The sequence below is a fragment of the Oxyura jamaicensis genome, chromosome 2 (genome assembly GCF_011077185.1).
Source record: "Oxyura jamaicensis isolate SHBP4307 breed ruddy duck chromosome 2, BPBGC_Ojam_1.0, whole genome shotgun sequence".
NCBI classification, from domain to species: Eukaryota; Metazoa; Chordata; class Aves; order Anseriformes; family Anatidae; genus Oxyura; species Oxyura jamaicensis.
Window position 1 is genome coordinate 9,323,009 of NC_048894.1, and position 16,088 is coordinate 9,339,096.

Below are 16,088 nucleotides of genomic sequence, written 5' to 3' on the forward strand. Positions count from 1 at the left end.
TTTTACGTAAGGGCCAAGAAAATTACAGCAATTTAAAGCACAGATAGGCTTTTTTTTAGAATAATCTCTCAGCCATGACACCAGCAAACCACCTGCTGAAGGACAACCCACACGGCCCACAACGGAACACGACCAGGTGCAAAATGACAAAACTGGCTAAAAACCTGATGCGTGAGGGCAATGATTTTTGAGGTTATAAGAACATGTGTGAGGGGGAAGAAGGCTTTAATTCAGCACCTCAACGTCTGAATTTGTCCTTCCAAAGAGTGTCAGTAAAACGACTGGTTTTCATCTCGTTTTGCCCCAGAAGCACACCTGGAAAACTATTTATTGATTTATTGATTCATTTTGTTTATTTGTTTACTTATTTGTTTTTTTCTCCTCAGACGAACGGAGGGACCCCGCACGACTGACGTGAGGAAAGGGGGAGAGGGGCGACCGTTGGAAGCCGCCCGCGCCCCCCCCCGCATCCCCTCAGAGGCCCCGCCCCCGCCGAGGCCTCGCCCATTCACAGGCCCCGCCTCCAGGCAGAGGCCCCGCCCCCTCCCCGCCACGCCGCCGCCGGCCGGCAGGGGGCGGGCTGAGCCCGCGCTGAGCGCGCGTGCGGTCCCTCCCCCCCCCCCCCCCGCGGGCCATCCCGCGAGAGCTGGCGGCGCCGTTCGAGAAACTTCCGGAAACTGGCCCGGGGGCGGAAGTGACGGCGCGGCGTGACGCCACTTCCTGTGTTTGCGGCTGAGGCGAGCAGCCGCTGTCGCGGGCTGCCGGCGGGGGAGGTCGCGGCCGCGCTGCGAGGAGGCCCCGGGCCCGGTAAGTCGCGGGGGCTGGGCCGGGCCGCGCCGCGGCGGGGCGGCCTGCCTGCCTGCCTGGGGAGCCGGGGAGCTGAACGGCACCGGGAGCCGCCGCGTGGGCCTGCCCGCGGCTCTTAGCAACAGCGCGGCGCTAAAGGGGGCCGAGCTGCGGGGCCGCCGGTCTCGGCGCCTCCTTCCGAGCGGCTCCCGGGAGGTCACGGAGCGCCGGGGGGAGCTCCGCGGCTGTCCCCTGGCTGCAGGGCCTGCCCCGGGCTCGTCCCGGAGCTCAGCACAGGTTGAGGTCGCCGGGCGGCACGATCCCGGCTCGGTTTTGCCTCCTCGGCGGCGGCGGGGAAAGAAATCCGCCTTTGTGTTGGTGCTGGTGGTGGTTTCGGGTACAGAAGGTTGAGGGGAGCCGCTGTTGGCTCGCACGTGGCTTGGGCGCGCTGAGCAATCCTTTTGCTTAAAGACCCTTCGCTCACAGAGCGCTTTTTGGCGTACTTGTAAAATGAATCTGGTGTTTTATCCTTTTTTTTTTTTTCAGTAGAAGTTGAGTTCCATTTTGTTTTTAGCAACTCAGAGTAGAGTCGTGTCTAAGTTTAGGTGTGGGTGAAGGCAGCAGTGTTTTGGAGCTGGGCGTTGCTAAGTTCTAAAGCGAGCTGAAAACTCCCTGAAAGTTAAGCCGATAGTTTTTGTCAGCGTTTGCTGGTCTTCTGACAGGGCGGCGAGGTGTGAAGTTACTGATGGCCAGTACCTATTTCTGTTTGTAGCAAGATTGTATCTGTTACTACAGTTTATCAAAGCTCTTAGGGGCTGCTGAAAACCCGTGCTGCATACTTGAGTCAGTGGAAGACATTAGAAAAGATTCTCCAAAATATTGGGCAATTTTGTTTTGAATTTCGTTGAGGATAGATTGGACTTGTTTGGTTCCAGCCTGAGCGAGATGATATCACTAAATTTAAATTTATAATAATGTGTAAATGGTAAAGCTGATGATGTTGTATGGGTGGTCAGGCCCTGAGTTTTTTTCTGGTGTCAGTGGTCAAAAAGTGCTGGGAAGAAGGTGTTGACATAGTTTCAGTCCAGCTGTTCACACCAGGTGAAGCCTCTATGGCCCTCTGAGGATGCAGTTACAGCTGCTGGCTGGCCTTAATTTTTGTTTACCCTTTGGAGAGCCTTGTGCTCTAGTTAGGAAGGGTTTTATGTTCAGCCAATGATCGAGAGCCTGGTGGTTACCATTTAGTGCGCTGGATTATGCTGTCAAAGGAGATTTGTTTGGACGAGTGAGGAAATGTATTTACAAATCTTGTCTCTCAGTACTTCTTAGCGTGTTTTGTTTTTTTTTTTTAAACAACCCAGACGCTACCTAGTGCCCAGTGCAGGTCCAACTTGGTTTCCCACTCTTGGCTCTTATGCTGTGTTTTCAGTGGACAATAAGGGACTGTTGGAAATGCAAGTGAATTTAGGACTAAATTTTAGTATTGGAGTAGAAATTTAAATAGTCACTCCTACTGGTAATGTTATTTAAATTGCAACGCTAATAATACTTTCTGTATTAGGAGAGTGCACGGTTCTCCTTCTCTGTCCGATTGGCTGTCTTCAGCACTCATGCTTTCCAGCTATGCTACATTCTTACCAAAACAGTTCTTTATCTGTTTTCTTCTGTCTTTCCTAGATTTAGATGGTTTGCTAGTAAAACTTGGCTGCACTTTGTGAGAAAGTTTGTAAGGCTCCACTTCTGTGAAGCACACAACTTTTAGTTGGCAGGGAATTAGGAAATAACCTAAATGCTCATTTCAGTACGAAGGAAGTTGCTAATAGCTTTTGGGCTGTAGTGAGGAAAGGAGTAGCGTTGGTTTTTTTTCCCCTGTAAAACTTTGGGGACTGCCCTATCTGTGTTTGACATGCTGGAGGTGGGGTTGTGCTGGGGGAGGTTGACTGTGTCTGTGTCTGCCCGCGGGTCCAGAGGCACTGAAGTTGGAGCCTGGCATCGACCGAAATGTCACACGGTGTTGGGTGCAGCCGCCTGTGCATTGTGCTGCTGTTGGAGGAGCTGGATGCTGCGGCTCGGTCACGTCAGTGACTACTTAGAGGTGGTGATGTTCTGAATTGAACTTAATTTTCGGCGCTGGCTGAGTGAGGTTTAATGTTAATAGTTGCTCCTCATATAGGAATTGCTCTGTTTCTCTGATAGCATTTATGAGGAGCCTGGTCAGTTGTGTCCTGAAAACATTGCCTGTCACAAGCTCTACCTGTATCTGTAATGTAACTTGTTCTCCTAATGGAAGGGGAAGGATTAGGGAGAAGTTACTTACCTTTGTCAGAAATTCTTGGACCTTACAAATGATTATTTCAACATAGGTGTATATTGAAACTGCTGTAGTTGATGATATTCGTAGGTTTAAGTTCTGCTGGCTTTTGAAAGAAACACTGCATTTGAACAGAGGTCAGATTTCTGTTAACTTTAGACTTAAGGAAAGCGGTGTTCGGCTTCTGTTTTACTGGGTAAGGGAGAAATCGTGTATGGATTTCGTTCCTGAAGTTAGTTGTAGGTTTCATTTTTGTTTTCTGTGTCTTCTGAACAAGTACTGAAATCCCGTTGATACTGGGGAAGACCCAGTATTCAAGTTGGTCATAGGAATATCCAAACAAATGCTCTTTTTTGGTGGCTTTCCAGGATTATTTTTTCATTGACAAACTTGGTTTTAAATATGTCAGTTCTTTTTTTGGTCTCTCTATTTTGAACTCTTATAAACTTAACACGAATTCAAATTGTTCCTACAGTTTTTCTGCACTGTAGATTTTTAAAAAAATTTAGTTTAGGCTTATTAATTGTATGGAACTCTGTATTTACTATGATTTTTGAAGTTTCGGCTAATCTTTTAAAAAATGAAAGACTTGTTTTTAATATGAAATATTTTTCTGTATGCCCAACTTATGTTTAATATTTTTATTTTTTAAATTTTAATATTTTAAATGGGATATATTAATTACATGGAACTATAGTTATTTCAACTCTAGTTGAACTTTTAAATTCAGGCTAATCTTACCAAGAAATTAGACTTGACTTTAATAGAAAATCATTTTCTGTATATCAATTTAATTTGAGTATTTTGTTTAGCTTTGTACCAACCTATAGGCCCTACGCTTCTTTGCCTTTTCAGCTGTAGACAGTCCTGTACTAAAAGCTCTTGGAACTCAAATAATAAGGCTGAAGTCGTTCATAGACATGTCACAGAATAGCCTTTATTAAATCTTGTATGTAAAAAAGTTCTTTTGATTAGGAGAAATTGTTTTTTAAAATCTGAATCTATGAAAGTCTGTCTTGGTTGTTCTGAAAAATAAATTGGTGTTTACTTTAACTTAAAATCATTTCTCTGGTTGACTTAAGTAGAATTTACCATGACTCAAAAACTACTTTAGGGATGCATGTAGAAACTTTCAGCTATTTTCTTTTCCCTGAAGGATCATCTGGTTGCATGTGATTCTTTGGCTGAAACTTCCTGGACCCGATCTTTGCCAGATTAGGCTTTCAGTGTTTTTAAAAGCTTCATCAAACACTGCTCAGACACTTTAAAAAATGAGTTAGGAGTATTTTTATTTTGTGTAACATAGCTTTTTAGGGTTGGTTTTAGGAAGGAGCCAGAGTTCTAGTATTTACACTACACGATTCCAGATTTGGACGCCTGAGTTGTGCTCTGGAACAATGCCCTTTGCTTTAAGGAGTGCTCCTGAGTAATTCCCCTGGTGATGGTGACAGAAGGTGTGATGGCAGATCAGACGGAGAAGCAGTGGGTATCAGCCAGGAGCGTGAGGGCAGCCTTCATCGATCTCCTTCCCTTCCCAGTTTTGGTTAGCTAGCTTACGTTTCTTTCACAGATGAACATTTTTGATTTCTTCAGTTTCCATTTTTGGTAGGTTATCTTTTTTTTTTTTAAGGTTTCTTACTTGTTGCCCTCTGCAGGCTTTCCTTGTACCTGCCAGTAAGTAACGTGAATGTGAAAGCACTGTAGTTCTCGCCAGCTGCATCTTGCCCTCCTTGCGGAGGTGAACAGATAGAGTTGTTTTGAACTTCTTGTCTTGAGGGAGTGAGCCCTGTGCAAGTGGCTGTTTTCTTTTTTCTTTTTTTTTTTTTTTTTTAAGAACCTGAACTGCAAGGTAAAGCAGTGGGCCTGGCTGCCTTTTCTCCTGTATGAATGGCATCCTCTGCTCCAATACTCCCTGTATTCAAATCCACTCTGCCTTCTAACATTGGGACAGGATGTTTGCTGTAAACATGAGATTAATAAACTCAGCCTTCTGGAATGCTGATTTTTATTAGATTCATCTCTTGGGATGCTGTGGTAGTATGAATGTAATGAGTTTAAACATTGTTATTTAAGTACATTTTGTTAACTTTAATTATTGTAAATTTACATTTTTCATAAAACATATTTCAGAAGCCTGTGAAATTAAACTTTTTGATAACTTTCCTGTGCTCGAGTAAGTGGAAGTTAATACTGAGGATTTTCATGTACCTTAGTCTTGTACTGCATTGGGAAGAAAATTTTGTTAATGCTTACATTTGACAGATCAGCTGTATTAACCGCAGACTTAATACAGATCTTCCTGCTTTGCATTACTGCAGCCATCAGAATCAAGGTAACCTGTGGTTCAGTAGTGATCGTAAATCTCATTTTACAAAGCTTTTGTGGGGTGGGGTGCAGGGTTTTTTTATGTTCATACCTGTACAGCTCTAGCACAGCATGCCACAATGGCCCAGGGGCTGCTCCTGGTCTCAGTTCAGTTACATCTGGCACATCCCAGACGTTATTGCTGGAACTGACAAAGATCTGTTGATTTTTATTAGGAATTGGGCCAGGGATTTAGGATGGGTATAGCTTTGTGTTGTTGAGTTGGACTGGGTTAAATTTATCTGGTTGTTGTATGTGTGGTACCCTCTGTTGAAGGGTTGAGGTGCAGTGTTTTCTGTGGCAAACAGTGTTCTGGTTGACCTCTATGTACTCTTGGAGAGACATGGTGGACAGATCTGTACAATTCAGGGATTGCATTTGAAAGCTGTAGCCTGTGAGCAAATCAAGTGGGTGAATTCTATGTGAGGTTTGTTTGTTAAAGACTGAAGATACTAAGGTATATCTCTGAATTTCCTGGATTGTAAGTAATAAAAAGCTTAGCAAAAGTATCCTAGCTACATAAAAATCAGATGAAGAAATAGTAGAAAACTTTGGGAGTGTGTGTTGCATGCCATTCTTTTTATGGTCCTGGATCTGCATCAGTACTACTCGTAGTAGTCTTGTTTATTCTCTGAAGGAGCACAAAATCCCATCAGGTCTGACTGACCTACTGCTTTCTAATAAAAACTCTTGGAATGTGAAAAGCCATATTTTTTGAATCATAGGATGTAATTTTCTGAGAGCCTCACATGTGTGCATCACCCGTGAACACAGCAGAGGCATCTCTCAATTGCCTGGTGGCTGTTGGGTTGGTCAGAGATGGGCTCGGGCTGAGCTGGCGTTCAAAGCAGGGCTGGCTTCCTGCAGTGCCAGCAGGGAGTGATCCTTCAGCTGTGTTCAGAGAAAGCAGGCAAGTAGCAGGGACTGGAGGGCTGTGCACAGGGTGTTGCTGACTTCTGTGAATTGCTTGAATCACAGAATTGGGATCTCTCTCTGCCCAGGTGGCTGAGCTGGCACTGAGCTGTTGGGGCATCTTCAAGCCTCTCCTTGCGGCTCTGCTGCTTCATGGCCAGAAATAGCTGCTTTTCTGGCCAGGCTGACAGCACGGGTCACACCCCCTTGTTGTCCTAATTCACTCCTGACTTATTTAAGACCTTCGCACTTACATATCTTCCTCTTCTTTGTATCTAGCTTGAGCTGCTGCTTTGCCATACCAGGAGGTTGTGCATCTGATAAATTATCTCTTTCCTCTGTCATGCAATCTTATAAAAGTTTATAGCTCTGTCTTCTGTAAATCTGAGGACTTCACAGTAAAGAGAGACTATGAGACAGGTTTCAAGGTAGCTCCAAGCTGGTCTAGCTTTGGACTTCACCCTAGGAGGACAGTCTCAGGCCTCGCTAGGTACTGTGTTGGTTGTCCTGTGAGAATATGAGCATTCCAGGCTCCTGCTTGGTAAACCAGAACAGAGCTGACTTCTCTTGTGAGGACTGTGACATCTATAATATATGAGAACTTGCAGTTTACATGAATGTTTGGCTGTTTGAATTGTCTAGGCTCAAAAGGAGGAGTGAGAATAGCTGATAGCATCCTATAAACATAGTAACCATAAATTCTTGCAAACAAAAACCAAGGCCATGAAGCAGTTTCTTTCTTCTGGAGTTTGATTTTTCTTCTGAGGCCTTGAAGATATTCTGTGGTTGGAGGAGGGAGCTTAGCTGATGTGGGCTGGATTCCTCACAGCTTGGGAAAAAGACTCGAGTGCCTCGTTAATGAGCCTTGCTTGTGTGTTTGGAGACAAATTGTTTGACGGGCTGGGGTAGGGATTTTCTTCGTGTCATTTTGGTTAGGGCAGTTGAGTATTTTTGGTTTGTGCTTTGCAGGAAGGTGTCTGGTTTGTTTCGTGGAGTCATCTGGGTGTCTTTACCGTGCATGTCACTACTACCCTTAAAGCTGTTATCTTAGCTGTTTTCTGTTCTGTTGCAAGTTGTTGCTGGTTGTTTCTCAGAGCGAATATTTTATTTTTTTCCTAGAAAGATGGTATTCTTTTTTTTTCCTAGAAGGATTATATGGAGGTGTCTTTTCTAGTATGTGTGTTTTTTTTATTATTATTATTTTTCCCTTCCTTACTGGATGCTGAGCAAAAATCCAGGTATTTAAGGGACTTAATATTAGATGATGCTATCTGTTTGTCAGTTTTGTGGTTTTATATGTTTTGTCTAAGCTGGACAGTGGGGAGGAAGAGGTGGAGCTTCAGATAAATTTTCTTAGTGTAAATATTGTTAAAACTCTTAGGAACAAGATGATGTTCTTATGATGCCTGCAATTGTAGCAGTTTGGTTTATTCTTTATCATAACTAGCAGATGGAAGTGATGATTACTTGTAGATGGACTCTTCCTGTTGCCTGAATGGTTGAGCAAGAATACAGAGACAGTTCATTCTCTTTAGAGAGCTGCTGGTCTTAATTCCCCACATTATATTGGTGACAAGAAAAATCCGAGCAATACCACACCCACAGAAGAATAGGCAAACCCTAGACTATTGTTTGAAACAAATAATTCTGCTGTTCTCAGGGTGGCTGCTTTTTAGAGTTGGAGTAATCTGCACCAGAGTAAGTGCTCTAGTGAGAACGAGTCATGCAGCCTCCATGCTCCTATTTGATCCCAAAGTTTGGCTTCTGTTATTTAGGATCCTGGTGTCTATACATAGACTAGTGTGTTGGGTCTGTTCCTCCTTGCTCATTACAGGTACAAGATTGAGTTTTGTATTTTACCTCTAAGATATCTGGCAAAATTGTGAGGAGTGCTAATGTAAGTCTTGGCTGTAAGGGGAGGGGAAAAAAAGAATATGGAAGTTCCCCTTAGAAGTATGGTGTGTGTTCTTATGTGTTTTGGCTTTTTGGCAGTTAGTGATCTGGTTTTAGGCCAGTACCTTGCGTTAGGTGGGGCTCTGACATCCAGGCCTGGGCTTGGCTCGTCCTAGCTTTTTTCACAGGTTCTGTTCTGTAATTGGTCTGTTCCGCGCGTGCTGTGACCCATAACCATCGGCTGCAGGGCTGATAACATGCTTAACCCATGCTAGCCGTGTCCTTACCTGTCCTAATCATTCTTTTGGGAAACAAAAAATCTTGCTAGGCCAGTTAATAGGAAATATTCTGGGATATTTTTGGTAACCTGTATGTTTACATTTTGAAGCCTGCTGTTACTCTGTGGGTATTGGCATTCTTGATGCTCGTTTTAATGTATGTTTTCCAACTTCCCTTCTTGGCATTGTTTACAATATTAACTATACCCTTACTGTTTGTTTCATCGAAGGGCAGAGTCAATTAGAGGTCTCTGTACCTGCTGCATTTCTAAGTGCTTGGGGGACTGTAGGGCTAACTACATTGCTAAAAGCACGTAGCTACTCCTAGACGTTTGTTTCTGTAAGTAGTGGGGAAGGGGGGTGGCAGGATGGCAGGCTATCTCTTAAATTGGCTTTGCCAGTTGAGGAAATGTCTGTGTAACCACATCCCCAATTAAATTTAATGAGGCTTTAAGCTACAACAGCAATGCATTTTGAAGATGTACCAATTCATTTTAAAAGGAAGTCTCCATTTAATATTTGTGGCCCAGGATGTTGAAAGATGCATGTAATATCAGTAGAGTGAATTAATTTCAGAATATTTTAGTGGGCTGTATCATGCTTGATTCTTTCAGCACTTATGTGAAAGAATGTGAAAATGAGGCTTTGCCTCGACTGCAATGAAAAACTGAATGACTTGAGGGAAGAAAAACTGGTTTCAATTAGTTTTTCTTCCTGTTGCATGGATAAGAAAATGTGAATAATTGCTCTATTGTTATGCTCTGAGTATATTTGGGTGACTTTGCATGCAACGAGTCAATAAGTGATTGAAAAGGTCATTGCTTTGTTCGTGCAGCTAACTAGAAGAGGAGGTAAGATGGAAAGGTGGTTGGAATTTGTGGCAGGGCAGAGACTTGTTGCACTGAGAGGAGGCTGCTGCAGGAAGAGAGGAAGTGCTCTTTATGTTTTTAGGAAGGTTCTTTAATCTTTGTGGCAATCTGTTTTAATGGTTACCTTAACTGTTCCCTGTAACTATTCGCTGATACTGACAAGAAACTTTATTTAAACTATGGCCAGTGTTGTAACTTGTAGGTTTTTTAGGACTCCTGTGAAAACTTTGTCTCATTCTAAGACGCAGGAAGTGCTCCCTTACTGGACTTTGTTGGCTAACCTTAGTTTGAGTGATGTTGCCTGGGTGTGTACTTGCTATTGGTAAGGAAAGAAGAAGTAAATGGCATTCACTAGCTTTTAAGTGATTATGCTGTCACGATCTGAGTACAGGAAAGGCTTATTGGAAACAATAGGTGGAATTTTAAATTTCTGAGATCTGCACTTTTTTTTTGACGGGAACAAAGTGGAAGTGGTATTCTGAAAAGTGGATGTGAAAGAATGTGGCTCTTTGTGCTCATGTGTGCTTAAGATGTGTCATAGGTGCCAGAGATGACAAAGTGAACATGATCCATGGTGGCTTTTGCATTCAGAGGTTATTAATTTTTATCAAAAATGATCAGTCAAAATGATGATAGACAATACAAATTCTTCTTAAAGTTGTGAATAAAACTATCAGTCACATTTATTTCAGGACCTGCATTTACTTAAATTTCTTTACACTTTCAGTGAAATTGAAGAACATAAATCCAAACTAGAATCAAGTGACTGTTTGTGTCAACCTAAAATTAGTGCGTGTGTATTTGGAACATTTTAATTTCTAAAAACAAGCAACTGTGTCAGGTTGGGTAGTAGAAGATGCTAAATTCCTCCCTGTTTTTTTTGAAGTAGTGTGACTGTACAAACTTCATTTACAAGTTCTTCTTGTTGCAGGATTTGAAAGACCCATCTGTTGTGAACAAGACAACTGCTGAAACATGGTGGATTACTATGAAGTCCTGGGAGTGCAGAAGCATGCTTCACCAGAAGATATTAAAAAAGCGTAAGTGTCACTTTGGTGTAGATGAGATGTTTTGGGATCAAATATAATCACATGGTTTCCAGTTCCTCACTGTGTTTTCAATACTTGGATGAGTAGTAGTCAGTTGAGGTAATACCTTTGCTAACTGAGAAATAAGCAGTGATCTGAAGAAAAGCATTCGCTTGCTTTTATGAAATTGGGGAAATAATCCTGGGTACTGCTGAAGTGAAAATGCTGTGAGTCACTGGTTTGTGATTGCTGTTAAATGCATTTCCGTACAAGTTTATCTCTAAGCTTGATACTGTACAGGCAGTGACAACCCCTTCTGTGGCTAAACTGCAACTAATCTTCCTCTACTTCGCAGAAGTGCTTTTTCTAAATTATTAACAAGTATTTGGCATGCTGTTTTTTTGGTTGTTTGATATTTGTACTTCCTTAATGTGAAGTCTGGTTTCTTTGCTTAGATTTTGATGGACTGAACATCTGTTACTATATAAAAATAAAGCACTTTAAATTAGGAATACTGAAAGGAACTAAATACAGTTCTTTGTTTAGACTTACTGTCTATGTATTGTTTCAGTTTGGGTGTTTGTAACATTTTAAAAAATACTGTTTGCCTTTCAGGGAACTGTTGGAAAGAAATGTTCTGGTAGTATGCATTTTTAGTAAACGAGAAACGTCTGTTAAGTTGCAGTTTCAAGTGACAGAAAATTTGTTTCTGTCTTGCCTTCTCTTAGGTGCTTGGGTTTAAAATTAATCAAACTGTGCTAGTGCATGGTAGGTGTTTTTTCCCCTTGTTCTTGTGCAAATTCCTGCATATACTTCTATGTCAAGTAAACTGTTTGAACTGTAATCCTTCATGACCATGTAAAACACTCCAAATCAACATAAGCCAAAGTTTAGTTTTGTCCCTCTAAGTGGTTATGAATACTTTGCCTAAAATATCCCTGAGGATAGGGACTGTATACAGGTATAGCAGTCAACTCACCGGTGTTAGATGCTGCCACAGTTTGGTATTAGGGTGCTCTTGGAGCTTTATTACCTCTGTCAGCAGAGTACCTACCCTTGATGCTTGCCATAGTTGATTGTAGTGTGGTATGATTGCAGTATGGAGCTTCTGAGGAGAAGCATGGAGCAGAAATGTTATGGAATGTTTTGCCATGCTTGCCATATCTTCAGAAACACACAGGAATAATTAATCTCAAAATAGCTAAAGAACTCCAGTTTATATACATATATAATGTATATACATTTATATACATATGTATGTATACATAAAGCAAATCTGGGTAGGCAATTCTTTGTTTACCTGCAAAGTCTGTTGATACCAGTCTAGATGTGAGGTACAAAGCACTAGAGAAGTTCTAAATACTTCAGTCATCTTGTTTGAAACAGTTTTGTCTGTATCACTATACCATTTTTCTTTGCCTCAAATAACCTTTAATTTCTTTGCATTTAGGTACCGTAAACTGGCATTAAAATGGCACCCTGACAAAAATCCGGACAACAAAGAAGAGGCAGAGCGGCAATTTAAACAAGTGGCTGAGGCCTATGAAGTTTTGTCAGACGGTAGGTATTTTAAAAGGGCTCCTGAACTGCACGTCTCTATGTACTAGGTGTGAGACCAAAAATGCTGAGGAGAAAATTCATGATGTTTTAAAAGGGTTATTTTAACCTTGGTTCATCATCCAGCTAAACTACTTTCTTTGCAAAGAAACAGAAGCTTCCAGATAAGACAGAATAAGAAGAAATTTTGAAACTGAAAATTCAGGATCTCCCTAGATGAGTAACTAAACCAATTTCCTACTTAAAACTGAAATCCCATGTGTGTTAGGGCCTCTACATAAATTTCAGAAGAGGTATCAGTGACTACTGAGATTCACCATATCTAAGGAGGTTGAGACAATGTTAGTGTAAATACGGGGGAAGTGTTAAGTGAAATGCCTCAAGTTTATGGTGCGTGAGGATGTGTGATACTGTTTTTAGGGAATTTAACTTAGTAATGCCAATAATGTCTTACAGATTCTGTTGTTTTAATGAGACTTGCTGTGGGGGAGGTGAAAAGATTTTTAGCTTGTGTTTTGAGATCTACCATTACAAAAGAGGCTAGAAAACCTCTGAAGTATCTACTGTTTCTAGTTCTTTTAATATTAACTAGTTTTGACAAAGCCTGAGACTTTTTAATAGTTGCTTGAAAACTTGGCTTGTGTTTGGGTGAACTCCATAAATTCAGTCTCCTGTGATACTGAGGAGAGCCTGTGTATTTTGAATTGTTAGGAAGCAGTTGCTTAGCCTGACCCGTGTGGTGCAGTAATTGAGCTTATAGTTCACCCGTATCTTTCTGCTTGAAAAGCAGCATTAATTTTGGTGAGCGTACTGGCAAAAGCAGTCTGAATCATAACAAAGTGGTTTAAGAACTTTGATTATTTTTCTCTGTAATTGACTGCAGCTGTCTATATGCTATTTCTGAAGTGTCCTTGATTTCACCTGAGACCAGTGAGCTTGGGAAAGCTATATTTAAAGTAGCAGCAGCATCTAAATTGCCCTTCAGAATTTGGCCTGGTTTATCAAACTGCTGTCTCATACACCCTGTTTCTTTGGTTTTGATTCTTAATTGGCATGGGAGAAGTAGAACTGGTTGGTGTACAGAGCTTTGAATTCTTCAGAAGCAGTATGTTGCTAGAATTTCAGAATATCTTATGGAAATGCTGCCTGTTTTTTGGATGTAGACCAAATCCAAAGGTATTGATGTCTTACCAGTAGTTGAGAGGCAATCAGCAGTCTTGCAGACTTCATAAAGTTTCCTGACACCACTATTGGCTTGAATGAAGACAGACTTCTGCAAGAAGAATAGTTATGTAAGGGGTTACATATGCAAAGAATATTGAAATTAGGTGATGATAGGACACGTGTCCCTTGAGGTTTCAAGAACATTATATTTTTCAAGCTGAACATTGGGCTTTCTGAGTCCTCAAGTCTTCCTTGCTGTTTCCTGCCCCTTCTGACAGTTGGTTCACCCTTGCTGCTTTGGCCATTTTTCACTGGTGGGCAGGTTAACCTCCTGTGTTTAAAAATTGTCTTCTAGAAAGGCGTTACGGGTAAGGTACCTGGCTTTTCTCTGTGTGTATGTATTTGTTGCAAGTTTCCATTCTTTGTGTTAGCCAGTATATAAAACCTAATTTCTTGTTAGAAGGAAGTGTTTTACTCTTCAGCAGCTGTTTGAGGTAACTGTGTGCTCTTTAAGTTATACTATTTAAATTTCAAAAATGTCTTTCCCTGAAAAGATTCCTGTGGGAATAGTATGTTAAGTTTAATATTATATAAGTGCAAGCAAAATAAGTTGCCTGTCTGCATGGTACTCTCGGGTTCCTGTCCAGTACCAACAGTGCAGTCTCTTCTTACGTAGTGATGTGGAATTAACTTTTCTCCCCCTTTCTCATGGACATCGGAATGCTGATCTGCAGTGGAATTAAGAGCCTTTCCCTGTCTTCTAAAATTATAGAGAACAAGCAGTTTGAGATAAATGCTTCCATGGCATTTTTTTAACATCTCTTTGGTCCCCATGTTTAACTAGAAGTGGTTATAATTAACTTGAGTTTGTAGTCTCCCATACAAAACAGTGTCCTTCCTTTCTTATAACTTTGTAATGATTAATTTGGTCTAGCACAATAAAAGGAAAAGAGGCAATGCCAAGGTAAATCTGCAACAAGGGATAATCAAGTTGAATAGAAGGAAGAAAATGCTTACAATGAGAATGCTTAAGCACTGCAATGGACGATTTGCCAGAGAGACTGGAATCTTCCTTTTTGGAGATTGATGATCAGGGCTTTATCTAGTCAAGTTTTGACCAACTTTAAAATCACACTTAGGTGGAGGAGAGTATTGAATTCCAGAGCTTTACATCCTAAAGCTTTGAATGGTAGCTAGTTAAGATGAAGACTGCAGTATTCTTTTTTAATAACAAAACTCCTTGTGAGGTTTGTTCTTATGCTGGAACTTTCCGTATTTTTTTTCCTGATACAAGGGAACCTAAGCTTCTACAACTAAATGCTGCTAAGTCTAAAGGTTCATGTCTACTCTTTCTGAACATAAACTGCTTTGGTAGTCTTTGACAAAAAAATCTTATCAGTTTCATTTTTGAACTTTCTTAAATAAGCTAGCTTTGAGATGTTTAGCTGAGAATACCATTTAAGTGTTTTTTTTTCTAAATCCAATCTGCTCATTTACTGATACAATGTACAACTTCTCCTTGTAGCTAAAAAACGTGACATCTATGACAGATACGGAAAAGAAGGCTTAATAAATGGAGGTGGAGGTATGTTGATAACTACCAGTCTTTGTTTTCACTGTTCTAGTGGAAAGCCATTTTCTGCAGTTTTCTAAGATGTGATCTGGCATTTCCAGATTCCTAAAGGCCTAAAATGTAATATTTTTAAAATTGAATTTCCAATTGTTTTACATTTTTTCTAGTTACAAAACATATTACTGATATCTGGAAACAGAAAATAGAATTAATTATTAAAAAATATTGTGTAATTAACTTGAGGGATACCTGATAGAGGAATTCTAGAAAGCTTAGTGTGTATTTTTTAAATAACTCAAAAAAGTATCAGTCTGAACTTTTCTGTCAATATGAATTTGTGAGGGTAATTGATTTTTTTTTTTTTTTTTCAGGTGGAAGTCATCATGATAATCCATTTGAATTTGGATTTACATTCCGTAACCCAGAGGATGTCTTCAGGGAGTTTTTTGGTGGAAGGGACCCTTTTTCATTTGACTTCTTCGGTAAGTAGTTTACTGCTTTTAATTACGTTTGTCTGAAGTGTGGCTAAAAGTTCACTCTTAGAAAACAAACATAGGTAATACGGCTTTGAGAAGTAGCTCTGCAATTTGGTGGTAAACAATTGCTATTTTATATAATAATGAAATGTTTGTTACCGTCCACTTTAGTCCTAGTTGGTTTGGTAGTACAGAATAAGTTTGGCTTACCAGTACATGTTTTGTCAGAAGATGTGTTTTAAACGTGAAAATGTGTGATCTGTCTGTAAGTTGGAAGGAAATAACATTGGGCAGAAAAAGTATACACTGGAATTCTCTCTGACTTAGTCTGCTGAATTTGACCTCTTTTGGTCTGTAAATATTTAATGTGGTTCTGAGAGCTGCTGGACTGGGTAGGTTAACACTGAGAGCTATGTTGTAACAGTTAATGTGAAATGGTATACCATGAATCATTTTCTGGTACCAAATAAAAACAGCTGCATACATAATCTAGATAGTCTTCCAAATTTTATGTCACATGTCTTCCTGGGGGACAGAGCACCTAAAGGTATGGATAACTTAAATAGCTCTTGAAGTCTACATGCTTCATTTAGTTAAAGGAAGCAATATGTGATAAAGTTGTCAGTGATCTTTCTACCATATTGCTGATGTTCTTTTGGCTTTTTGATTTTGCTTGCTCAAGTGTGTGAGGGCTTCTTCACAAGTGGTAGAGTTCTCATTCAATATCTCAGTGCATGTTTATAGGTCAACATTTTATGCAGCAAAAGAGGAATACATCCTGTATTCAGTATTTACTTAAAAGCTAAAATGGCTAATTCGGCTCAAATTTTAATTATATATTTCTTTAGGTTACTCCTCAGTGATCGTAATTTGGTTG

The 16,088-nt window shown here is 40.6% G+C and overlaps 1 protein-coding gene across 3 annotated transcripts in view; it reads left to right on the forward strand.

Annotated features, from left to right (window-relative positions):
* The first annotated feature begins 651 nt into the window (after window positions 1–651).
* DNAJB6 (DnaJ heat shock protein family (Hsp40) member B6) overlaps window positions 652–16,088 on the forward strand; it is a 67,161-nt gene continuing 51,724 nt past the window's right edge. For 2 of the 3 annotated variants that reach the window (XM_035316412.1, XM_035316410.1), the window contains exons 1-5: window positions 652–807; window positions 10,345–10,453; window positions 11,892–12,001; window positions 14,688–14,747; window positions 15,107–15,217. In XM_035316412.1, coding sequence (XP_035172303.1) covers window positions 10,389–10,453; window positions 11,892–12,001; window positions 14,688–14,747; window positions 15,107–15,217 — 346 coding nt within the window. In that variant the 5' untranslated portion in view covers window positions 652–807; window positions 10,345–10,388. Of the gene's footprint in view, window positions 808–1,159; window positions 1,184–10,344; window positions 10,454–11,891; window positions 12,002–14,687; window positions 14,748–15,106; window positions 15,218–16,088 lie in introns of those variants that run through there. The other variant, XM_035316411.1, reaches the window with a different exon arrangement.